Source organism: Mustela nivalis (assembly GCF_964662115.1).
Source record: "Mustela nivalis genome assembly, chromosome: 3".
Taxonomy (NCBI): domain Eukaryota; kingdom Metazoa; phylum Chordata; class Mammalia; order Carnivora; family Mustelidae; genus Mustela; species Mustela nivalis.
Window position 1 is genome coordinate 112,194,750 of NC_139022.1, and position 25,777 is coordinate 112,220,526.

Below are 25,777 nucleotides of genomic sequence, written 5' to 3' on the forward strand. Positions count from 1 at the left end.
TGACTTATTTCGCTAAGCATGATACGCTCTAGTTCCATCCATGTTGTCGCAAATGGCAAGACTTCATTTCTTTTGATGGCTGCATAGTATTCCATTGTGTATATATACCACATCTTCTTGATCCATCTGGAAGAAATGGATGCATTCCTAGAAACATATAAACTACCACAACTGAACCAGGAAGAAATAGAAAGCCTGAACAGACCCATAACCAGTAAGGAGATTGAAACAGTCATTAAAAATCTCCAAACAAACAAAAGCCCAGGGCCAGATGGCTTCCCGGGGGAATTCTACCAAACATTTAAAGAAGAACTAATTCCTATTCTCCTGAAACTGTTCCAAAAAATAGAAATGGAAGGAAAACTTCCAAACTCATTTTATGAGGCCAGCATCACCTTGATCCCAAAACCAGACAAGGATCCCACCAAAAAAGAGAGCTATAGACCGATATCCTTGATGAACACAGATGCGAAAATACTCAACAAAATACTAGCCAATAGGATTCAACAGTACATTAAAAAGATTATTCACCACGACCAAGTGGGATTTATTCCAGGGCTGCAAGGTTGGTTCAACATCCGCAAATCAGTCAATGTGATACAACACATCAATAAAAGAAAGAACAAGAACCATATGATACTTTCAATAGATGCTGAAAAAGCATTTGACAAAGTACAGCATCCCTTCCTGATCAAAACTCTTCAAAGTGTAGGGATAGAGGGCACATACCTCAATATCATCAAAGCCATCTATGAAAAACCCACCGCAAATATCATTCTCAATGGAGAAAAACTGAAAGCTTTTCCACTAAGGTCAGGAACACGGCAGGGATGTCCATTATCACCACTGCTATTCAACATAGTACTAGAGGTCCTAGCCTCAGCAATCAGACAACAAAAGGAAATTAAAGGCATCCAAATCGGCAAAGAAGAAGTCAAATTATCACTCTTCGCAGATGATATGATACTATATGTGGAAAACCCAAAAGACTCCACTCCAAAACTGCTAGAACTTATACAGAAATTCAGTAAAGTGTCAGGATATAAAATCAATGCACAGAAATCAGTTGCATTTCTCTACACCAACAGCAAGACAGAAGAAAGAGATATTAAGGAGTCAATCCCATTTACAATTGCATCCAAAACCATAAGATACCTAGGAATAAACCTAACCAAAGAGACACAGAATCTATACTCAGAAAACTATAAAGTACTCATGAAAGAAATTGAGGAAGACACAAAGAAATGGAAAAATGTTCCATGCTCCTGGATTGGAAGAATAAATATTGTGAAAATGTCTATGATACCTAAAGCAATCTACACATTTAATGCAATTCCTATCAAAGTACCATCCATCTTTTTCAAAGAAATGGAACAAATAATGCTAAAATTTATATGGAACCAGAAAAGACCTCGAATAGCCAAAGGGATATTGAAAAAGAAAGCCAACGTTGGTGGCATCACAATTCCGGACTTCAAGCTCTATTACAAAGCTGTCATCATCAAGACAGCATGGTACTGGCACAAAAACAGACACATAGATCAATGGAACAGAATAGAGAGCCCAGAAATAGACCCTCAAATCTATGGTCAACTCATCTTCGACAAAGCAGGAAAGAATGTCCAATGGAAAAAAGACAGCCTCTTCAATAAATGGTGCTGGGAAAATTGGACAGCCACATGTAGAAAAATGAAATTGGACCATTTCCTTACACCACACACAAAAATAGACTCAAAATGGATGAAGGACCTCAATGTGCGAAAGGAATCCATCAAAATCCTTGAGGAGAACACAGGCAGCAACCTCTTCGACCTCTGCCGCAGCAACATCTTCCTAGGAACAACGCAAAAGGCAAGGGAAGCAAGGGAAAAAATGAATTATTGGGATTTCATCAAGATCAAAAGCTTTTGCACAGCAAAGGAAACAGTTAACAAAATCAAAAGACAACTGACAGAATGGGAGAAGATATTTGCAAACGACATATCAGATAAAGGACTAGTGTCCAGAATCTATAAAGAACTTAGCAAACTCAACACCCAAAGAACAAATAATCCAATCAAGAAATGGGCAGAGGACATGAACAGACATTTCTGCAAAGAAGACATCCAGATGGCCAACAGACACATGAAAAAGTGCTCCATATCACTCGGCATCAGGGAAATACAAATCAAAACCACAATGAGATATCACCTCACACCAGTCAGAATGGCTAAAATCAACAAGTCAGGAAATGACAGATGCTGGCGAGGATGTGGAGAAAGGGGAACCCTCCTACACTGTTGGTGGGAATGCAAGCTGGTGCAGCCACTCTGGAAAACAGCATGGAGGTTCCTCAGAATGTTGAAAATAGAACTGCCCTATGACCCAGCAATTGCACTATTGGGTATTTACCCTAAAGATACAAACGTAGTGATCCAAAGGGGCACATGCACCCGAATGTTTATAGCAGCAATGTCCACAATAGCCAAAGCCTCTGCCTTTGGCTCAGGTCATGATCCCAGGGTCCTGGGATCGAGCCCTGCATTGGGTTCCCTGTTAGAGGGGAGCTTGCTTCCTCAACTCTCTCTCTGCCTGCCTCTCTGCTACTTGTGATCTCTGTCAAATAAATAAAATCTTGAAAAAAAAAAAAAAGGCTCAATCAGCCTTTAAAGGTATTGAGAATAGACTGTAGGGAGGTTAGGGATGAAGCAGTGAGACCCACTAGGAGGCTGTTGTAACAATCAAGTGAAAGATGATGGTGGCTTGAAGTAGGAGGTAATGATGGGGAGGATGAGCAGTGGTTGAATTCCAGATATATTCTGAAGTCAAAAAAATTGGTTGACAGGTTGGATGTAAGTGTGAGAGAAAGACAGCAATCATGAAAGAGAGCACCAAGTTTTTTTGCTCTGAGCTATAAAAGATGGGAGCTGCCATTAACAGACATAGAGAAGGGGTAGAAGAGCAAAGTCTCAACTCCCAACAGATCTGAGAAGGGACTTAGCAGGAGAAAGAAAGAATAAAAATGGGTCTCCTCATCCACTGGAAGTACTTAAACCTTAGACTCATAGGTCTAAGGCAGGAAACAAGGCTTGATGAGTAATAAGGGATAAGGGGAAATCAGAAAGGAAGAGCAGGAGGTGGTCTGTATGAATCCTGGAGGGCTCCCCCCCACCAAAAAATCTATCTATCTCCTTACTTACCTATCTACCTCTTTCCACCCACTGGTCTAACAGATAACAGAGTTCCACAATGCAACTAACCTTGAAGGAAGTTTACTATTTGTTGAGGTGTAGTATAAAAGAATATTCACAACTTGTTTTTTTTTTTTAAAGATTTTATTTATTTATTTGACAGACAGAGATCACAAGTAGGCAGAGAGGCAGGCCGAGAGAGGAGGAAGCAGGCTCCCTGCCAAGCAGAGAGCCCAATGTGGGGCTCAATCCCAGGACTCCAGGATCATGACCTGAGCCAAAGGTAGAGGCTAAACCACTGAGCCACCCAGACGGCCCAGATTCACAACTTATTTTGAAATGACTATTATATACTCCTACTCTTTTCCAACTACTTATCTGTGCGAGGCTGAATTTTCTTCATATATTTTAACTTAAAATACACTGCACCAAATTGAATGAGGAAGCAGACAGGAGAACTGAATTGCTTTCTATTAAGCCAGACTTTAAAGAGATTTGCAAAATGGTAAAACAGTGCTCACTCTTCTTACTAAATGTCCTGAAAATAGTTATTTTCCATAAACAGTGTATTTGTTACCATGTAATAAGTTTATTATTTTTAGACAAAAAATACAAATTTCAAAAATCTCTTAATTTCAATTCCTACTAAGGAAAATATTTAAAGACACACCACATGAAATGCACTTTTTGGGGTCCTCAACTTCTAAGAAGGCAAACGGTCTTGAGACTAAACAGAGAACTGCTGGTATAAAAGATACCTGGGGCGCCTGGGTGGCTCAGTGGGTTAAACCTCTGCCTTCAGCTTGGGTCATGGGATCGAGCCCCGCGTAGGGCTCTCTGCTTTAATCTATGCAGAATTATACAAAATATACATTTGCATATAACAAATATGTCATTTCTAAACTGCTTGATGTTAAATTAGTGCTTTACAAGTAAAGGGAATTTAGAAGATTGTAGTTCATTTCCCAGTTGATATAGACATGCCAATTTAAAAATTTTTTATCATGATTTCTAATTTTAAAAATAATTACCATATTGTTATTCATCAGCCTACTGACCAGCAAATAATGCAAACTTTTGTATAGATCTTGTAACTTCTCTTCAACTTATGACTTGATTATGATGTCATCTTAACTTCTGCCATGAATAAAAACTACATGGTCCCTATTTGCCCTACCAGATTGTTAAATGAAATCTTTTCCTTTCTTTTTTATATCAGAGGAATAAAAACATTTAGGCTATCTCATTTTAACTTATTAACTTGATTATTACAGGTATTTACTATTCTAAAAACAGCATTTTTCTCTACTAAAAATAAATGTATTTTTTTTTTTTTTAAGATTTTATTTATTTATTTGTCAGAGAGAGAGCAAGCGAGAGCGAGCACAGGCAGACAGACTGGAAGGCAGAGTCAGAGGGAGAAGCAGGCTCCCTGCGGAGCAAGGAGCCTGATGTGGGACTCGATCCCAGGACGCTGGGATCATGACCTGAGCCAAAGGCAGCTGCCTAACCAACTGAGCCACCCAGGCGTCCCAAAATAAATGTATTTTTAAAAAATATTTTATTTATTTTTTTGACAGAGAGATCACAAGTAGGCAGAGCAGCAGGCAGAGAGGGGGAAGCAGGCTCTCCATTGAGCAGGGAGCTTGATGTGGGGCTTGATCCCAGGACTCTGAGATCATGACCCGAGCTGGAAGCAGAGGCTTTACCCACTGAGTCGCCCAGGTGCTCCAAAATAAATTTATTTTTATAAAATAAATTTAACATGTAGAAATTTTATTAAACATTGAAGATTTTCTCTAATTTGTAGCTTCCTCCTTATCAAACCAATTCTTGGAATTATAACTGCTCCTGCAAATAAATTTCCATTTTTTATTTTCCTCCTAAGGGTCCTTTTCCTACATTCATACGAAGTTAGATACAGAAACACTTAAGAGGCTCAAAATAGAGACAATATGTATGTATATGCAGTATGATTTTATACAAAAATGGAATTGTGCATTTTTTTAAATGAACATGTACTGGGAGTATTAAGAAGCTCACAGATCAGTGTCAGTAGACTGACTGTCTTCAACTAGAGCAAGTGACCAAAAGGCGAAGCAAGAATAGTTCACAAATTGTGGCTGATTAACTTTCACTGTTGAGTTAGGAATTAAAAAAAAAAAAAGCTAGTCTACTTGAGCTAAATGAACAGAAATTCCTTCTGTAGTTGTAATACTCACTCTCCTTAGGTTTACTCATTTGCCTTACATAAAGATAGAATTTCTGTGGATTTCTGGGTTGGTTCAACTGCTCTTGCTTTGACCATAGCTACATCTATGTTCTATACACTGGCAACTTGCTGTCTTAGGGGTGTAGAGGATGACCTTGAAGAGGTGAGCCATACCAAACAAGTGTAGGTTACCTATAATTGTGATTCCCTCAACCATCAAGTAATAATTTTTATTTCATATACCCCCTCTATTTTCATCATTCTCTAAGAAAATGTATAAGGGCTTTATCATAATTGAAAGACTCAATTACTATACCTCTTCTATCTTCTTGGGAGAAGTTTCACTTTTATTACTTTTGAATTCTTCATTTATCTTTATTCTGGCTGCTAGAGAAAGAAAAAAATATATATATAAATATTTCTCTTCTAATTTATAATTCCTGTCCCAAGAATTTATATATTATTCATTATGAATGACTACTTCACTAGTAGTCAAAATAGTTTTGCCTCAAGTGAAACTAATTATAAAAATAAGACTTTTTTTTTTTAAACTATCCTGGAAAACTTTTGACAGGCTGGCAAATTTTTAATTAAACCTAATACACTCTAATATATTAATACTTTCATTTCTTGCTCTAAACCTCCAATTCATTTGCATATCTCTAGCTATCAGATTCTAGTGAATCCCATTCAATACTTTTTTTCTATGAATCTGAAAATTTAAAATGCTTTAAAATGGCAAAACTCAATATATACAAACATGTTAAACCACAAACACACACACACACACACACACTCAATAAAGACAAAGTACCAAAATATACATAAAAATGGTTTGGCTGGCACTTTGTCATCATTATAGCATAATTTTAGTCTAATCTGACAACTGCCTTATTGTTATTTGAGCATGTAAAGGAACAACCCATGTAAAGTGCTTAGTAACTACACCATGTTAGCTATTCTTATGTCACTTAATAACACTTAAAGTGCTGTTGATGGAGAACAGCCAGAAAACCCTCCTTCTATGCTTTATATATTTCAATATAAGGTGCTGAAGATTTGGGATTTAGAGCCAAACTGCTTAGGATAAATCCCAGCTCTACCTCTCACTAGTATGATGTGGGTCAAATCCTTTCACATTTTATCAGTTTTCTCATTGGAAAAAATAAGTTGTAACAGTAACTACCCCACAGGGATATATGAAGAACTACATGAATTTGGTAAAGCATATATAATATGACGTATGTACTTTAATATTCAAGAAATTATTCTTGGTAAATTACAAAAACTTGAATTCCTAGGGACAGTAGGGATACTACCTAGGTGCCCTCCTAAAGAGTTTTAGTAATATATGAAAACAGATACTGCACATGACCAATACCTAACTTTAGATTCAGAACTCTGACTTCTACATACGATTAAAGCCACTTAAAACAGTGAAACACTAAATTTGTAAAACATTTGGGACAGATTCTCTTTCACAGCTGCTATCACTTCTAGAATGGCACAAGAAATTAAAAATATGGAAGTATCTGTTCCTAGGGAGTGTGAAAATATGATTATATAATAGAAATAAGTTTAATGGCTTGACAAGCAATGGAGTGTGCTGAATTTTTTATCTTTTCTGGTTCTCTATAAACACTAGATGTTAAAAATATTTAAGTAGATACTCCCCAAAGTAGTGTAATATAAACCAATGTTCATAAAACATAACAACATTATTAGGGGAGAGATAACAAAGATCACTCTCCAAGCTGGGTCTTGACTATACAAGTTCTCTTGGATATGTGAAGAACTGATTTACTCCAAAGTGGTGAAAATAAACTTACCTTCTAATGCTCTGGTATCATTTTTAAAAACTCGTTGTCTGGTCCTGTGTAATGTTTTAAAGAGCTGTAAAACCTGTAAAAAAAATTAGAATTCAGACCTCAAAAAAAGAAAATTTACATTTTATATAATTAAAAGGATTACAAAGTATTTTACCTTTTGTTACTTTGATTATTTTTCAAAATAGCTGGTGAAAACCAGGGTTTGCCAAAATAACTTTCCCTTCTTAATTGATCTTTAAATTAAAAAAAAATTACATTTACAAAAATACCACGTTCTTTTTTTTTTGTGAAGATTTTATTTATTTATTCGATAGAATCACAAATAGGCAGAGAGGCAGGCAGAGAGAGAGAGAGGGAAGCAGGCTCCCTGCCAAGCAGAGAGCCCGATGTGGGGCTCGACCCCAGGACCCTGAGATCACAACCCAAGCTGAAGGCAGAGGCCCAACCCACTGAGCCACCCAGGTGCCCTAAAATACCAAGTTCTTTGGGAAAAACCAAGTATGGTTAAAAAGTTAATAATACTCCTGCCAAAACCAGTCTGCTAGAGTAACTTTATTAGTCTGGTATGTATTCGTTCTCACTTTTCTTACCATGTTGAGACCTTCAACTGCTTTTAAAGTTTTATACACATTTATACAAACTCATGGACTTACTACATCTTAAGAGAGCCCAGAAGGAAGATGTTTCAGATAATTTAGGAAAGTATAATTGTGATTTCCCAAAGAAGTGGAACGCTGAGACTTATGAATATTCTAAGACTATGTTAAAAAAACAGAGAGAAGAGCCTGACATTTTGGTAGAAGACAGACTGTGTAGAGGCCTTAGTGTTAGGCCAAGCCTACCTCACACTTCTCAAGTTTAAAAAGTACTCAGTATTGATCACCCAGTATTTTTTTTTCTCCTGTATTTTCAATTTCAGAAACAGAAGACACTGAGTTTCTCAAGCTGGAAATCTCTAGGCAATTCTTTTAATCTATATTACTCTTCATGTGAAAATTTTAGGAATGTCTCTCTAATGTTTTGATATTTTCCATTCCTGAAAATTATTTAAGTTCAGACCCTCCCATCTCTTGCTTAGATCACTTAGACACTCTACCACTATTTCCTCCTTTCCTCCAATTCATTCACTAGATAAAATATCTAATATTTATTTACTAAGTATACTCTGTGTGCTAGGCATTGTTTTAGGTATTTACATATATTAGAAAACCTATAACATCAAAGGCAGACACCAAAGCAGAAACAGGAAACATGAAGCAGAAAACATAAAAATACAACAAAACAAAAACCAACACCACAACAAACTTCTTCAGAAACTTAAGTGACTGCAAAGATGGAATAACAACAAAAAGAAGTCACAGTAAATTAAAAAAGGAACATTCAGAAAACACCCAAGGCGCTCAGGTAACAAATGAGTGATAGCAAATATTAAGGGTAGAAAAACAGCTGAGAAGTAAAATAAAAACTCAGAAATTGAGGAGAGAAAACACAATTAAGGGAGTCCTCTAAGTGAACCAACGATTACATTAACAGGATTTCCAGGGGTGCCTAGGTGGCTCAGAGGGTTAAAGCCTCTGCCTTCGGGTCGGATCATGATCTCAGGGTTCTGGGATTGAGCCCCCATATCGGGCTCTCTCCTCAGCAGGGAGCCTGATTCCTCCTCTCTCTGCCTGTCTCTCTGCCTACCTGTGATCTCTGTCTGTCAAATAAATAAATAAAATCTTTAAAAAACAAAAATAAAACAAAAAAAACACCCAGGATTTCCAACAAGAAAGAACAGAGGGGCCCCTGGGTCCCTTAGTTGGTTAAGTGTCTGACTATTAATTTTGGCTCAGGTCATGATCTCAGGGCTCTGGGACGGAGCCCTGCATTAGCGTTTGCTCTTGGTGTGGAGTCTGCTTAAGATTCTCTCTCAACCCTTCACCATCTCTCTCTCAAACAAATAAATCTTTAAAAAAAAGGGCAGAGAAAACAGACAAAATAAATTAAAAAGGGGAAAAATTAAGAAAATGTCACCAAGTAAGGTTAATCAGTTGCTTGACTGAAAAAGCTCCAAGTGCCCAACACAAAACCCATACCATAGTACATCATGATATAGGTTCAGAACAATGCTAATAAAAAAAAAATTCAAAGATAAACAGTTTACATAAAAAGGATAGAAAATCAGAATGACACCTGCCTTCTAAACAGTATTACTGTGAGAAGACAATGGTGTAAGATTTTCAAGTTAAAAAAAAAATGTCCAAAGCAATTCTCTCCAGTCCCCTTCCTCTTTAGGAGCTTTGTACTATCACTTTACTATCACTTAATAAACTTTGCTGCCCACCAAAAAAACCCAAAAAAAAGTCCAGCTTAGAATACCATACATAGGGGCACCTGGGTGGCTCAGTCAGTTAAAGCCTCTGACTTCGGCTCAGGTCATGATCCCGGGGTCCTGGGATTTGAGCACTGCATGGGGCTCTCTGCTCAATGGGGAGCCTGCTTCCTCCTCTCTCTCTCTCTGCCTGCCTCTCTGTCTACCTGTGATCTCTGTCAAATAAATAAAATCTTAAAAAAAAAAAAAAAGAATACCATACATAGCCAGATTATCATTTAACTGCAAAGGCAAAGAGATGTTTTGAAAATACAACGTATCTTATCTGCCATATCCTTCCTTGTAAAGCTATAAAAGAGTGTGTTACACAACAAGGGGATGAACTATAAAAGAAAAACATGGGTGAGAAGGGTGAACCAACACAAAGAAGGTGAAGGACAAATACAGGTCAGCATCTGTGTGGCCGGCCCACAAAGCAACTAGTCTAGACTACAGCAGAAGTTTGAACTACTCCAGAAAAAATGTTCCCAGGAAAAAACCAAACTGATAACTGATTTTGGGAACAGGTAAGTAGGAAACTAACCAATGATAATAAAAACACGGTTATTAATTTCAAGAAAAACACAATTAGAAAAAAAAAGCAATGTAATCATATATTAGAAGACTCCGCTGTGGACAATTTTATACAGTCATAGTAGCTTAAAAAAAAAAAGAAAACTAACCAAAATTTGTAAATGAGAGGACTAAGTTAAAACGGCGAGCTTAGTCATCAACTTGTATTGTTAAAAGTTAGTAAACAGTATCTCTCAAAAGAAAAAAAAATGAATAGCAGTTTAAATATATTCTTTAGAAACAGGGAGGTAAATGTAAAAATAGCTAAAATGATTAAAAGCACTTATCCCTGGGGAGCAGAATTGGGAGTATGTAGAAGGAAGTACACACCTATTGGTTTCTGTTTATAACACTTCAATATTTCAAACCTTACACATTTATCAGCTTCATGAAAACTAAAAAAAAAAAAAAAAAAAAAAAAATTGCTCTAGAGAGAAAGGGAAAAGACAAGCCCTAAACAGAAGAAAATATTTCCATACCATATATGTGGTAAGGGGCTGTTATTTGGAACAATTAAAGAACTTTTATAACTCTACAATAAAAACATAGAAAAACGATTTCAATAGACATTTCACTAAAGATAGACAAATGGTCATCAAGGCCATAAAAAGATGCTCAATATGATTTGGCATCTGGGAAATAGAAATCTAAATCTCAGTGAAATAAACTTAAGCCAAGCAGAATGGCTGTAACGAAAAAGAAAATCAGTAAGGAGTATTGGCGAGAATGTGGGGAAACTGAAACTCTTTTACATTACTGGTGGGAATATAAAATGTTGTAACTTGTTTGGAAAACAGTTTGCCAGTTGCTCAAAAAGTCAAACATAATGTTATCACCTGATCTAGCAATTCGACACTTAAGATACACAGCCGACAGAAATGAAAACATAGGTCTACACAAAAACTTGGACATAAACGATCATAGCAGCACTATTCACAACAGTCAAAAAGGAGAAATGACTCAAACTTCTATAAATTCAGAAATACCTGTTATAGCTTGAATTGTGTTCCTCCAAAGGACATACTTAAATCTTAATTCCTAGTACTTGTAAAATGTGACTTTATTTGGAAATAGGGTCTTTGCAGATGAATTAAGTTAAGATGAGGTCATTAAAGTGGGCTATAATACAATATGACTGGTATCCTTAAAAGGAGGAAATGCCATGTGAACAGAGACACACAGAATGCCATGTGAAGATGGAGGCAGAGATCAGAGTGATCCAAGAGTAAGCCAACAAGCCAATGAACATCAAGGATTGATGGCTAGCATCAATACATCAAATAGAAGTAAAGATTCTACCCAGTTTCAGAGGACGCATGGCCCTGCTGGCACCTTCATTTCAGACGTCTAGCTCTAGAATTGTGGAGACAATATCTTTCTGTTGCTTTAAGCCACCTAGTTTGTGGTACATTGTTAGAACAGCCATTGAAAACTAATACAGATGTTAGTATTGGAAAGTGGGGTACTGCTATAATGAATACCCAAAAATATGTAAGTGGCTTTGAAATTGAAATGTGTAGAGACTGAAAGAATTTTGAGACTGCCTTGAAAAGATTGTAGAAATATGGACTTCAAAGGTAATAGAATATCATAGAAACCCAGGCAGTTTAGTATTACAAGAGTGGTAGAAGACAAGTTACCTGGGATTAAAAGCAAAGTGGAAAGTTAAGTAAATCTAATCATTTTACGTGTTTCTCCAGGGAAAAAACTAATTTCATTAACAAAACAGCCAGTATCCCTAATTTAAGAACTAGTGTACACAAAAATAAATTCAAAATGGATTAAGGACCTTAATATGAAACATGATACCATGAAAATCCTAGAAGAGAACACAGGCAGTCACCTCTTTTACATTAGCTGTAGCAACTTCTAGATATGTCTCCTGAGTCAAGGGAAACAAAAGTATAATTAAACAATTGGGAGTATATCACAATAGCTTTTGCACAGCAAAGAAAACAATCAACAAAACTAAAAGGAAGAATGGAAAAAGATATTGGCAAATGACATGTACCCAAAATATACAAAGAACTTATAAAACTCAACACCCATAAAATGAATAATCCAGTTTAAAAAGGGGTAGACGACATGAATAGACATCTTTCCAAAGAAGACATACAGATAGTCAACAAACACATGAAAAGACACTCAACATTACTCATCATCAGAGAAATGCAAATCAAAACTACATGAGATACCACCTCATACCTATCAGCATGGCTAAACTCAAAAACAAAAGAAATAACAGATATCGGTGAGGATGTGGAAGAGGAACCCTCTTGTACAGCTGGTAGGAATGCAAACTGGTACAGCCACTCTGGAAAACAGTGTGGAGGTTCCTCAAAAAGTTAAAAATAGAATTATCCTATGATCCAGCAACTGCAATACTAGGTATTTACCCACAGAATACAAATATATTAATTCAAAGGGTTATATGCATCCTGATGTTTACAGCAAAATTACTTACAATAGCAAAATTATGGAAACAGCTCAAATGTCCATTGACTGATGAATGGATAAAGAAGTGACATAAATATACAATGGAGTATTGTTCAGCCATAAAAGAATGAAATTTTGCCATTTGCAATGATGTGGATGGAGCCAGAAAGTATTATGCTAAGCAAAATAAAACAGAGAAAGACAAATACCATATGATTTCACTCATATGTGGAATTTAAGAAAAAAATTAGAAAAGGGGGAAAAAAGGGAGAAGCAAACTAAGAAAGAGACTCTTTAAGTATAAGGAACAAACTAATGGTTACCAGAGTGGGGATGGATTAAACAGGTGATAGGGATTAAGGATTGCAGGTGTTGTATGGAAGTGTTGAATCACTATAGTATACACCTAAAACTAATATTACACTGTAGGTTAACTGGCATTTAAATAAAAACTTAAAACAAGAGAACTAGTATAAGAAAAGGAAAATGTCATCAATACTGTCTTGGAGCTCTAAGAGCTAAAATCACCTTGGAGTTAATAAATTTTTATTAAATGCAGAAAGTAAGGTCACAGATTATCTTCTCTTCCTCATTTACTTATACTAATTGGATAATTTAGGTAATGCATTTGGAAAGTGGATTCTCTACAGATCAGTTGGAACAGGACACTGCCACTTATTGTAGCACGGACAAGTTACTCAGGCTTTTTGTCTCAATTTTCTTACATAATGGGTTAATATCAGGGGTGTATGGGAAATTTCTGAACTAGGTTTCACTTTAGATAGTTATTACTTTTCTATCTCTTCTAAGTCTGGGTTACATGCCCTTCCTGAGAACATCCACAGCATTGGGCACTTACTGCATAGTATGTGAATCAAATACATATTCGCTATGGTCCCATACCTCCTCAAAGGCTACGTATCCTTTACACTTACCATAAGTATCTTCTATACATAGCAAGGCTCCCCAAAAGTGTTTCTGGAATGAATCTTATTTAATTACTTTTGAATTCAAGTTTTGCAAGCAACATCCCACTTCAAGGACTTTCCATATACTTTTTCCTCTTTCTGAAATATTTTTTTCCTCTCTTCTAGCTAGTTTATTTTTTCTTTTTAAAAGATTTTATTTATTTATTTCAGAGAGAGTGTGGGCATGCAAAAGCAGTGGGAGTGGCAGAGAGAGGGAGAAGAAGCAAGCTCCCTGCAGAGCCAGGGGACTGCGATGTAGGACTCGAATCCAGGACCCTGGGATCATGACTTGAGCAGAAGGCAGCGGCTTAACCAACTGAGCCATCCAGGCACCCTCTTTTAGCTAATTTCTAATCAAACTTCAGGTCTTAACTTTCAATTCTACTAAAGACTTTTTTTCCCCATTTTTTTAGGAGATTTTATTTATTTATTTGATAGAGAAAGATCACAAGTAGACAAAAAGGCAGGCAGAGAGAGAAGAGGAAGCAGGCTCCCTGCTGAGCAGAGAGCCTGATGCGGGACTTGATCCCAGGACCCTGAGATCATGACCTGAGCTGAACGCAGAGGCTTTAACCCACTGAGCCACCCAGGCACCCTTTAATTTTTTTTTTTTTTTTAAATAGGCTTCATGCCCAGTGTGGAGCCCAACCACAGGGCTCCAACTCAAGATACTGACATCAAGGCCTAAGCTGAGATAAAAGCAGGATGCTCAACTGACTCAGCGACCCAGACATCCCAAGATATTATTATTATTATTATTATTATTATTTGTATCCCTCCAAATCCCAGCTATAAGCTCACAAAATACACTGTATTTTCAATTCAAAATCCCCTCCCTGCTAAATTTCTTTATGAAGTCAAAGGTGCTATGCCTAGACAGGTCAGGCTAAATGTTGGCTGTAAGGTATTACTGATAGCTATTATAGACACTCAATAAATTAGCTGAATAACTCTTTACAACTGTTTCTACTGATGCTGTGACATATACTAAAATGTACTGAGAACACCAAAGTCAGTCGTACAGGAGGCACCGCTTGGTGGTGCCTTATTACTGACCAACCACAAACACTGCCTTTCCTCACTCTACTGGAACAGGCCTTTTCCCCGCTTCCACGCTTATACTGCAGCCAGTGACAGAGACTAGGGATGGCTAGCTCCTAAGAAGTGTGCGCCAGCCAGGAACGTGCATCAGTTTGACAAGAAATCAGTCGGACACCAGCTCCTCAAGGAAGCACCCGGCGGGACCATCACTTCCCAAGCTTATTCCGAGCACTCAGGTCTCATGCGTCTCTGCTCTGTCTCCGTTGGTGTTGATTTTTGGCAAGTGATTCCGCCAGGATTCAGTTTCCTCGGCTGCCATACTTCGGGGGTACCTTCCGGTTATCCGACTAAACGCCACCTCGTCGGACCTTTCATTCAGTAGATGGTTCCAGTGCAGAGCTGCCTTTGGCGTCTCGTCTACCTCTCAACCATGTGAAAAAGGTCCCTCAAACACTCGGTGTGGGGATGAAACGGGGGCAGAAACTTGCACGAGGTACGAACACACACTTTGGTACCCCACGAGAGGAGTAGGGAAACACGGTGCCACCCTCCCTCCTCGCACCAGCACAAATCCTCCACCGCCCTTCGCAGGTGGTCACTGGGCTCCTCAGGGGCAAAGTTCACGAGCTCCGTGAAGGGTTCTGAACCCACACCTACTGAAATTCCAGACAACCTGCAAAAGGCTGCTCGTTTTCCCTCCCCGTAGGCAACAAACCCAAACCCTCCCTGGGCCCTGTCACCTTGGTCGCCTGACCCATGTCTCTCCTCACCGCGGCGCACACAGCTCCGGCGATCAAGTCGCCCCCGCCTCTCCGCAACCAATCACTGCCCGCGTGGACGATCCAACTCCCCGAAGTCACGTTCCTAATGTGACGCAACCAATCACCGCTCAGATTCCCCTTTGTAGCCCCGCCCTCCACAGTGAGACACCGGAGACAAGTTTGCTAAGTGGCTGCAGCGGGTTACGACCGGGAGAAGCCGCCGAGCCCAAACACCAGAGAGGAGGAGAACGGAAATTACCTGGACGCCATGTTAGTTAGGGGCAAAGCCACTTCCGGTCTCTTATGAGACAGGTGAGGAGAGTGGGTTATTTATTGGATGGCTTTGATGTTTCTACGTTATTACTTCTTGCTTGGACGTTGGGGTTATGTAATAAAGAACCTTTATGTTAATGATTCCCAATCGCGACTGTCTCCTTGTGAAAGTGCATAAGAGCCAAGTCCTAACAAATATAGCTGCCGTTGATTGGAATTCTGGCTTCCCAAAGTGCTATTTGTACTTTCTCTCAATTAATTCCCGGAAAAGGCGAGGCAGAGTTACTTTGCTCAAGACCACAGGCTAGAGGGGTGCCTGGTGACTCAGTCTGTTACACTGGCAACCCTTGATTTCAGATTAGGTCTTGATCTCTGGGTAGTGAGATTGAACCCCTCCCCTCCCTTCCGCTCCACCCTTAGCTGGGAGTAGCTTCTTTCATCCCTCTCCCTCTGCCTCTCCCCTTGCTCAGGTGCTCCCCTGCACACTTTCTCTAAAATAAATGATTCTTAAAACAAAAACAAAACAAAACAAAAAAACATACTGGTGATAAATAAAGGTTTGGGACACAAATCCCTATGCCCGACCTAATCTTACCCTCTGCACATCCTGCTCACTCACCTTACCCTACTCTTTGGTTTTGCTGGTCAAGCAGACAGAAATGTTATTTAAGTACATTTTAATTTAGGACCTTGTAAACTTCAAGAAAAATCTCAACCTTTCCCTCATCGCATAATTGTTGTTTGCCTTTCCTATGTCACAGCCTTTCAGGTTAATTTTCAGGTAAAATTTCTTTTTACTAGGAATGAATGATTTGAAGCAAAAGATGTAAAGACTTTTTTCCTCCTCTGTGAATTATGTCATTTTAAAAAATAATGCAAGTCATCAGACTAGCAAGATAATAGGTGCCTTCTTAAATTGTAACTCATTAGATTTGCAGATGAATGTTTAACATAACCAAGCAATTAAACCAAATATACTCGGTACTGTCTTTTATATAGGAAACAATAGATGATCTTGTGACATTGCATGATGGTGCGCTCTAATTTTTTAAGAATGATCAAAACATACTTATTTTCATTTCCAGCTTAGAATCATTGCCCAATTTCCTGAATATTCATAGTTTATTGTTATAATTTCAGGCTAACTAGGGTCCTGTATTCAGTTAACCAAAACCCCGTATCTCCCAATACTTGAAAATAAAGTTCGCACAGGGCCAAAATCAGTTCAATACTGGAGCTTCTCTTCTTTTAGATAAATCTGTATGGTTCCTTCAGCTGTTCCATAAATGACGTAATAATTTTGGTTATTCTAGGAATATGTCCTGGTTTGTTAACATCTCAAAAGTGTCAGATCAGAACTAAACAAGAATTCCAATTTATTCTTCAAATAAGTTCATGGAGCTATAAGTAGGCAGAATAAAGGCCTCCAAAGATGTCCTTGTTTAAATCCTAGGAATTTTTGAATATGTTACCTTATATGACAAAAAGGACTTTGCAGATGTGATTAAATTAAGGCTTTTGAGATGGATTGTCTGGTGGGCCCAATGTAATCACAAGGATCCTTATAAGTGGAAGAAGGAAGCAGAGTCAGGGAGAGGTTTGAAGATGCCCTATTGCTGGTTCTGAAGATAGAGGAAGGGGACTCAACCCAAGAAATGCAGGTAGCTTCTAGAAGGTAAGGTAAGGGAAATGTTCTTCCCTAGAGCCTCTAGAAGGAATGCAGCCCTATTAACACATGATTTCAGCCCACTGAAATTCAGACTCCTGACTTCCAGAACATTACCTGTTTGTGGTCCCTTCTATCTTGAAAGCCAACAGTAGAGGATCTTCAATCTTTGACTGTCACCTCTCCTTCCACCATCATATCTCCTCCTTCTTCTGCATCCCTCTTTCACTTATAAGGCCTCCATGACTATATTTGCCCTATCTGGACAATCCAGGAATCTCACCCATCAGAAGATCCTTAATTTAATGACATCTGGAAATCCCTTTTACCATGTAAAGTAACATAATCATAGGCTCCAGAGATTAGGACATGGGCATCTTCTGCCTACCATATCCAGTTTAGTTGAAGCTGGTCAATAAGGTTGAAATGAAAGGAAATGAAGTAGGAGAAGCAGCCATGGGCCTGATCATGAAAGAACCCTAGAATCCAAGGTAAGGATTAATATTATGATGAAATGCCTTACCAGCAGTAGAGTGAGATCATAATTTATATTATATAAAAATCACTTTGTGTGCTGAACGGCAAATTGACTACAATGGAAGCAGAACTTACCTAGGAGGCTCTCAAAGTACTCCAGGCAAAATATGACAGTGGCTTGGATTAGGGTGGTAGAGTAGAAGAGGTGAAAAAAAATGATTGGATTCATGATCTGTATTGCCAAGAATAAAAAGAGTTAGGATGATTTCATGGCTTTTGACTTGTGCAACTTGGTCAATGGTATTATGGTAGATGTAGAATGCTGCAGCACTAGGATTCCCCAAATGTTAACAGTTGACCACAATTACTTTATCCTTTTCTCTCTATATACATGAACATTTTCTTTGTATTTTTTTACTGTTTGAAAGTGAGATGCTGATATGATACTCACTCCCATACTCCTAAATACTTCGATGTTTTTATTCTTAAAAAAAAAAAAAAAAAAAAAAAAAAGACAGTCTCTTACAGCAGTGGGCCTCAAAGTACGATTCCAGGGCAACCAGCAAATGCATCACTTGGAAACCTGTTAGAAACCTAAATTATGGGGCGCCTGGGTGGCTCAGTGGGTTAAGCTGCTGCTTTCGGCTCAGGTCGTGATCTCAGGGTCCTGGGATCGAGTCCCGCATTGGGCTCTCTGCTCAGCAGGGAGCCTGCTTCCCTCTCTCTCTCTGCCTGCCTCTCCGACTACTTGTGATTTCTCTCTGTCAAATAAATAAATAAAATCTTAAAAAAAAAAAAAAGAAAAGAAACCTAAATTATAAGACCCCATCCCAGATAAACTAATTTTGACAATTTTGCTGTGGTTATCTGAGAAAATTAACACAACTTTCAAAGCTACTATCTAATTGATAGGCATTATTTAGATTTTGCCAATTGTCCTAGTAATGTCTTTGACAGTAGCAAACGAGTCATTTTTGAGACTCAAGGGATCCACAATCAATAATTTTCATTGGCAGAGGACAGGACAAGACAAACTAGTACACATTCTCATATAGGATAGTCCTGGAGCTATAGTTAATTTTTCCTAGTAAGGGCATGTGGAAATTAAATGTTAGCTAGAGAAGAAGGCCAAGAATGGAACCCATTGAGAAGTCTGGAACTGGACGCTTACTGTGAAGGAGAAATAGCATTCAAAGGAGTATAGAAGACAAGACCACGAGAGCAAAAACTATTATTGAAAAGAGGAAATGGGGGCACCTGAGTGGCTCAGATCATGATCCCAGGGACCTGGGTTCTAGCCCCCGCATCGGGCTCCCTGCCCGGCGGGAAGCCCGATTCTCCCTCTCCCACTCCCCCTGCTTGTGTTCCCTCTCTTACTGTGTCTCTCAAATAAATAAAATCTTCAAGAAAAAAAAAAAAAAAAAAGAAAGGAAATGATCAACAACAGAAAATAATGCCAAGAGGTCTACTAAGATAAGAAACGGAAATGTTCACAGAATTTTGTTAAGTGGAGGTCCTTAACAATATTGACATGAGGGGAATGGTTAAAAGATGAGAAAGTAGACACAATAAAAAGTTTTAAGAAGCATTAAAGATATGAAGGGGTATGTCAAGGAAGGTGTTCTTCCTTTAAGGTGGGACATGTTACATTATGCTGATTACTTCCGGGAAGAAGTCTGCCCAGTGGAGGGAGATTTACAAAGTCGGGTTGCTTGGGTCCCTACCCTGGAGTCCAATTTGGATTGATCAAGAGTTTGGCCAGATTCAAGAGGATTTTTCAAAAGTTCCCCAAGTGATTTTAATGTGCAGTGAGAACCACTGCTAGAGGGAGAAATATCCTGGTACAAGGAGGGCTTACATACTGTAATTAAGACCTCTTGCAGCTGAGAAATTGTTAGGGTGTCTCAGACAGCAAACACGACCAGCACTGCCCGGATTATCAAATCTTTTCAGTTACAGTATCTAATTATTCCCACAAGGGTCCATAAAGCAAGTGAAGAAGGACGTATACAGTAACTCCACTCACCAAGACACACTAAAGAAAGAAAAAAAGAGAGAGAGAAAAAAAAAAGACCTCGACATTCCTCTCTAGAGTCTCAATCAGGAACCTCTCTTCAGCCAAGGCTCCCCCGCGGTTCTTGGAAACTCCTGCGCGCGCTCTGCGCTTTGAGCGCAGGTCGCCAGTGCGCACGCGCAAGGCCATCCCGGACGCCCGAGCAGCGGTCCCCGCGCAGGCTTGGCTGTGCACGCCCGCCCTCTGCCCGCTGTCCCGGCTCCTCCCTCCTCTCGAGCTTCTGCCCGGGGCGGCCGCGCGGGAGGGAGGCCGAGATGGCAGATGAGATCGCCAAGGCTCAGGCCGCGCGGCCTGGTGGCGACACAATCTTCGGGAAGATCATTCGCAAGGAAATCCCAGCCAAAATCATTTTTGAGGATGATCAGGTAGACACGGGACGTGGCCTCCCTGGAGGGCTGAGGCAAGGGCAGTCTCCCTTGAACACGCGGGTTTCCCGCGGCCGAAAGGGAAAGAATCGGTCGGCGACGCGAAGGGAAGGGACTCGGCCGCCCCGCGGGGCCTCTGCCGCGGGCCCCCAGCCAGCGGGCAGGGCCGCGGCCGCTCCGAGGCCGCCTGCCGGCGCGTGCCGGCGCTCCGGTTACGCGTTATCAGCCCGGGGCGCGGGTCAGGCTGCCGGGCGCCTGCGGGGCCAACACTTCGGGGTCCAGGCGCGTGTGGGGGACGCGCTGGCTCCTCGGCGTGGGCGCCCCCCGGCTCCGCCTCTGCCTCGGACCTCGCCCGTGTCAGGAATCTCACAATCTCGCCAGCGCTCTGCCTGACAGGGAGAAATCCGATCGCGCCCTGACTGGGGCCCAATCTCCGCGATCTCCCGCGCACAGCCTAACCGCCTGGGCTTTCCCGGGCGCCAGTCCGCTCCACTTAGTGTGAGACGGACGGGGGCCGGCAGCCTTGGAGGGAATGGCGGGGCGCGGGGGGGGCGGGGGTGGGCGCGTGCGGACGCGCTGGGCCAAAGGTCCGCCTCCGCCAGGGCCTGCTAGTCAACCCCACCCCACCCCCATCCCTTTCCGGCTGCGGACTCTGGCGGAGGGGGTGGGTCGCCTTTTGGAATTTGCTTTCCCTTGGCCCCGCGCGGTAGCAAAGTTTGCTTTCCTATTTGGCAGGAAGCAGTTTTATGCCAGGGGACTAAGCACGTTTTTGTTGACTTCCTCGTAGGTGAAATTCTGTTTTAGGAGGACCAAGCAGATGTGACATCTTGTGTAAAATACTTACTGAGCGAGTTGTATTTATGGGTTTGGACCTCAGATGACGATGGGCAGGAGATTGGGCGATTTAGACAAATTAACTGTTAAATTAGTTTTAAGAAATATGGAATATAAGGGAAACCCTGGTTTTACTCTACTGGTAGCGTTCTTAGATTCAAAATGTTATCTGAGATTTAATTAGATTCTTCTAGGTGAATTTTGATGGCTTTATTTGTTACTAGCAGGGAAGTTCTTTTGCTCTAGAAAATGCGTATTTTTAAGTATTTTCACTTGCTTTTTATAAATGACAATTGAAATTCTAATGTTTGAACCACCTAAGACCCAAGAGTATGACTGCATGAAGCAGTCTAAGTGATACAGCATTTTGTGTGGAGTACTAAATAGAATTAGTCTTGAGATCGTTTAGCAGGGAGGGTTCTATATAAGCAGCTTCCACCTTTAGTAGAGAACAAGAGATAAAAATATATTCATGCGATATGTAATTTGTCTAAATGCTTCATTAACTTCATTTCTACAAAAGACAAAAGGCAAACAATTGAGTAAGATGGGAAGAAATAGGTATTAGTCAAAATATCAGACAAATACATAATTACTAAGCTAATCACTGCAGTAAAGGAAAAAACCCAGGAAACTGCACAATCAGCACTCCTAACGTAGGGAAGGTGGAGAGAGAAATCTGATTTCTTTCAGAAATCTTATATATGCTGGTTGCTGAGGAATGGATGTCAGATTAAGTTAGACAGAAATTGGGCTTGAGGGGGTAGAGGACCATTGCAGTAGAGGGAAGGGCCTTTGAAAAAAGCCTGGGAGTTTGGAGAGAGATGAAAGACACAGTGATATGATCAGGAAGAGTTGTATGAGATCAAATTGAAAAGGTAGACAATGCTTAATTTCTATTTCACTTAAATGTCCCTACCTCAGAGTGATTTGTCTGTGAACCCCCAATCAAAATTGTTTTTTTTTCCTTTGAAAATCATTTATTTCACTCTTTACTTTTCCTTTGTAACATGCAGGTAAGATCGTACCTTAATTATACCTTTATTTGTTTAAGGTCAGCCTTCCCATTAGACTAAATTCTATGAAAATAGCCGTGGGATCACATGTATTGTGTACACTTCTGGTTACTTAGCATCTACTACAGTTCCTCCCATGGGGCTAGTGTGAAAGAATAAATTTAGCCTAGAAGATGATACACTAAAACAGATTTTTTCCTCCCCTTTTCTCTAGTGTCTTGCTTTCCATGACATTTCCCCTCAAGCACCAACTCATTTTCTGGTGATACCCAAGAAACATATATCCCAGATTTCTGTAGCAGAAGATGATGATGAAAGTGTAAGTAAATTTACCAACACAATTTATTTTCCTGCCTTTTTTCTTTTTTTTAAATTTGGGAGACTAAATTTTTACCAGAAAGTGAGGTCATATTTTTATTTTCCTGAGGGAATTATTGAGGGAAATAACCAGACAGTCCGTTGGGAGTCAGTGCAATGTAGAAATAGTTTGATTTTTTCAAAATTGAGATATAGTTGGCACATAACATTATGTTAGCTTTAGGTATACAGCATAATGGTTTGATATATGTATATTATGAGATAACCACCATAGTCAAGTGAACATCCATCATCACCAATTCTTAAAATGGTTCCTTACAAGCAGTAGTTGGTGAGACTCATTTTTCCTCAATAAAGAAACAGTACATCATACAGGGGATGATGTGGGGGTTTTGTTTGTTTTGTTTTTGTTTTAGATTTAAAAAAATTGACAGAGGGAGAGAGAACAAGGAGAGGGAGTGGCAGGCAGAGGGAGAGAAGCAGGCTTTCCTGCAGAGCAGGGAGGCCAATGTGGGGCTCATTCCCAGGAGTCTGGGATCATGACCTGAGCTGAAGGCAGTTGCTTAACGGAGCCACCCAGGGGCCCTGATGTTTTCTATCAATTTTTTTTTCTATTAATGCCATTAGAGAAAAGAAAAATCACTACTTGGTTTTGCCAGATGTCTAGGCCTCAATTAAATATTTTCCTAATACTCCTTGTGGTATAATTGTTTATAAATACTGGCTCCTCTTCTTCAGGGGTGCTTTAACACTTCGTGCCTTATTGATGTCAGGCCTGGTCATGTGACTTGATTTGGCCAGGAAGTGCAAGCAGGAGTGACACATCTTGTATAAAAACTATAAGAGACGAGCAACTGGTTTGTCAAGTTCTCTCTTTCCACTGCCACTCTAGTCATACACAAACTACTCCATCAGCCTGGGTTTCAAAGTGAAAAAGATGAAGAATTTAGAGCCTAATCAATTTGTGATGAGCATGTAGTAAGCACAAGAAGTGTATCTTTGTTATAAACCAGTATTTTAGGGTGGTTTGTTACCCCAGCTTAACCAAACTTACCCTGATTGATGTACTTTTCTAGTACAAGAAAGCAAGATACATCTTGCTTTATTAATAACATTTAAATCTTTTTTTTTTTAAGATTTTATTTATTAATTGAGAATGAGAGAGTGAGAGAGCACGAGAGCGGAGAGGGGCAGAGGAAAAAGCGGATTCAGTCCTGGGATCCTGGGATTCCTTTTTTTTTTTTTTTTTTTAAAGATTTTATTTCTTTACTTAATAGAGAGATACATAGTGAGAGAAGGAACACAAGCAGGGGAAGTGGGAGAGGGAGAAGCAGGCTTCCCGCAGAGCATGGAGCCCAATGCAGGGCTCGATCCCTGGACCCTGGATCATGACCTGAGCCAAAGGCAGATGCTTAACGACTGAGCCACCCAGGCGCCCTATTAAGAACATTTAAATACCCACTTGGAAAATGATTTTAAAATTGTTTTAATTGGTGGCGCCTGGGTGGCTCAGTGGGTTAAGCCGCTGCCTTCGGCTCAGGTCATGATCTCAGAGTCCTGGGATCGAGCCCCGCATCGGGCTCTCTGCTCAGCAGGGAGTCTGCTTCCTCCTCTCTCTCTGCCTGCTTGTGATCTCTCTCTGTCAAATAAAAAAAAAAAAAAAAATTGTTTTAATTGAGGAGATTTATGTCTAATTTGTTTATTGGAATTAGTAATGAGTAAATATCGAATCTTAATGGGTTTTTAATTATAAATTGTGTTGTAATAGTATTAAGAGTTTCCAAATATTTGCCCAGAGGGATATGTTTCAACTTGATGGCCTTTTAATATTTCAGCTTGGTAGTATGTTATTTAATGGCAAGAATTTGTAAACTGCCTGTGCTTAAGAAACTTTTTTTCTTTTCCAGCTTCTTGGACATTTAATGATTGTTGGCAAGAAATGTGCTGCTGATTTGGGCCTGAAGAAGGGTTATCGAATGGTGGTGAATGAAGGTTCAGATGGGGGACAGTCTGTCTATCATGTTCATCTCCATGTTCTTGGAGGTCGGCAGATGAATTGGCCTCCTGGTTAAGCTTGTTTTAGGGTTGATTTTCCCTCCTCTAGGCAGTGGTCAATATTTCCCAGTTCTGTAGGTTAAACAATATACTTCCTTTTGCTTATGTATGGAGAGATTGAGGAAATAATTTTTAAAAGCCATACATAATAAAAGACAATGTTGCATGGTTTACAGCCTCTTTGACTCCTGTATTTGATTTAGTAAAAAAAAATATACATATATATTTGTTGGAATGTATGATGGTAGAGTTCATAATTTGGGAGGTTTTTAGTTTTTCTTCTCAAGGAGGGTTAAACATATGTACATCGTTATAATCGTGTTACTGGTTTCTGAATACAAATTATAAGATTTCACAAATTTAGCTTTGAAATACCATTTTAGGGTAAAATATTAGTCCAGGAGAAGATTTTCTAATCGAAATCTCTCATTTTTTTAAGAACAAAGGAATATATGATGTGATTGATCCAGAAAGTGACAGGTTTGGGTCTAAAAGGAATAGTTTTTGTCTAGCCCATGTTTTACCTGGACTTTGGGATAATTTGGAAGGGATGAAAGTAGATTCATCACAGAATCTTTGATGACCATGTGAAGCTACACATTGGCATTTCTTTTGTTATCTAAACTCTTGTCTGAATATTTATTATAATCATACTACTTAGAATTAATTTTCCAAATTGAAAACCTACTGTTTTTTTTTTTTTTTTTTTTTAAGATTTTATTTATTTATTTGACAGAGATCACAAGTAAGCAGAGAGGCAGGCAGAAAGAGGGGGGAAATAGGCTACCTGGTGCAGGGCTCGATCTCAGGGCCCTGAGAGCATGACCTGAGCCGAAGGCAGAGGCTTAACCCACTGAGCCACCCAGGCACCCGAAAACCTACTGTTTTGAATGTGCATTGTACACTAGCAAAAATATTTAAGTTGTACGTGGATCTGGCTATGTGGTGTTGGGGGAGTGGAATCTAGTGGTTTGAGTTCTCATGAAGACCAAACCTTTTTAGGGTTGCCATGCACCCTAGCCTTTCTGAGATGTTGTAGGGCAAGTTTTTTTTGCCTTTTGGGTTTCCTTCATGTAGGTACTTTCTGTTCTCCAAAACCTAACTTGATACTTCTGTCTGCTTTACTTTCCTCTTTGATTCTCTTTGTGCTTATGGATTCCTTCCATTATTCATCTCTAAAAGGCCAATTTAGTAAGGGTTGACATTAATTGAAAACTTTTTTTCTACATTTTAAATTATATTATTGATTTTTAAATAGCTTGGGTAGATTAGGAAAATTGGCCATTTAGATCTTAAAAATAATTTTTTCCTAATTGTTATTTTTTAAAAGAATTTTATTTCTTTATTTGAGAGAGA

The 25,777-nt window shown here is 39.4% G+C and overlaps 2 protein-coding genes across 3 annotated transcripts in view; one reads left to right on the forward strand and one right to left on the reverse strand.

Moving 5' to 3' along the window:
- The window catches only part of LYRM7 (LYR motif containing 7), a 36,742-nt gene extending 21,308 nt beyond the window's left edge, over positions 1-15,434 (reverse strand). The window contains exons 1-3 of one of the 2 annotated variants that reach the window (XM_082725811.1): positions 15,323-15,434; positions 7,212-7,284; positions 5,699-5,769 (exon numbers count right to left, since the gene is read on the reverse strand). In XM_082725811.1, the coding sequence (XP_082581937.1) occupies positions 5,699-5,769; positions 7,212-7,284; positions 15,323-15,340 (162 nt within the window). In that variant the 5' untranslated portion in view covers positions 15,341-15,434. The remainder of the gene's footprint in view (positions 1-5,698; positions 5,770-7,211; positions 7,285-15,322) is intronic. The other variant, XM_082725812.1, reaches the window with a different exon arrangement.
- A 4,482-nt stretch (positions 15,435-19,916) lies between these two features.
- HINT1 (histidine triad nucleotide binding protein 1) lies at positions 19,917-24,599 on the forward strand. Its single transcript, XM_082725809.1, has 3 exons — positions 19,917-20,198; positions 22,263-22,367; positions 24,274-24,599. The coding sequence occupies exons 1-3, from the start codon at positions 20,088-20,090 to the stop codon at positions 24,436-24,438; spliced, it is 381 nt and encodes a 126-aa protein (XP_082581935.1). The 5' UTR covers positions 19,917-20,087; the 3' UTR covers positions 24,439-24,599.
- The last annotated feature ends 1,178 nt before the right edge of the window (positions 24,600-25,777 follow it).

Excerpts from the sequence above, each read along its gene's own strand:
- HINT1 (XM_082725809.1), top strand. The coding sequence starts at position 20,088 with ATGGCAGATGAGATCGCCAAGGCTCAGGCCGCGCGGCCTGGTGGCGAC. Across the intron at positions 20,199-22,262 it reads TCATTTTTGAGGATGATCAG|TGTCTTGCTTTCCATGACAT; the intron begins GTAGACACGGGA and ends CCTTTTCTCTAG. Across the intron at positions 22,368-24,273 it reads CAGAAGATGATGATGAAAGT|CTTCTTGGACATTTAATGAT; the intron begins GTAAGTAAATTT and ends TTTCTTTTCCAG.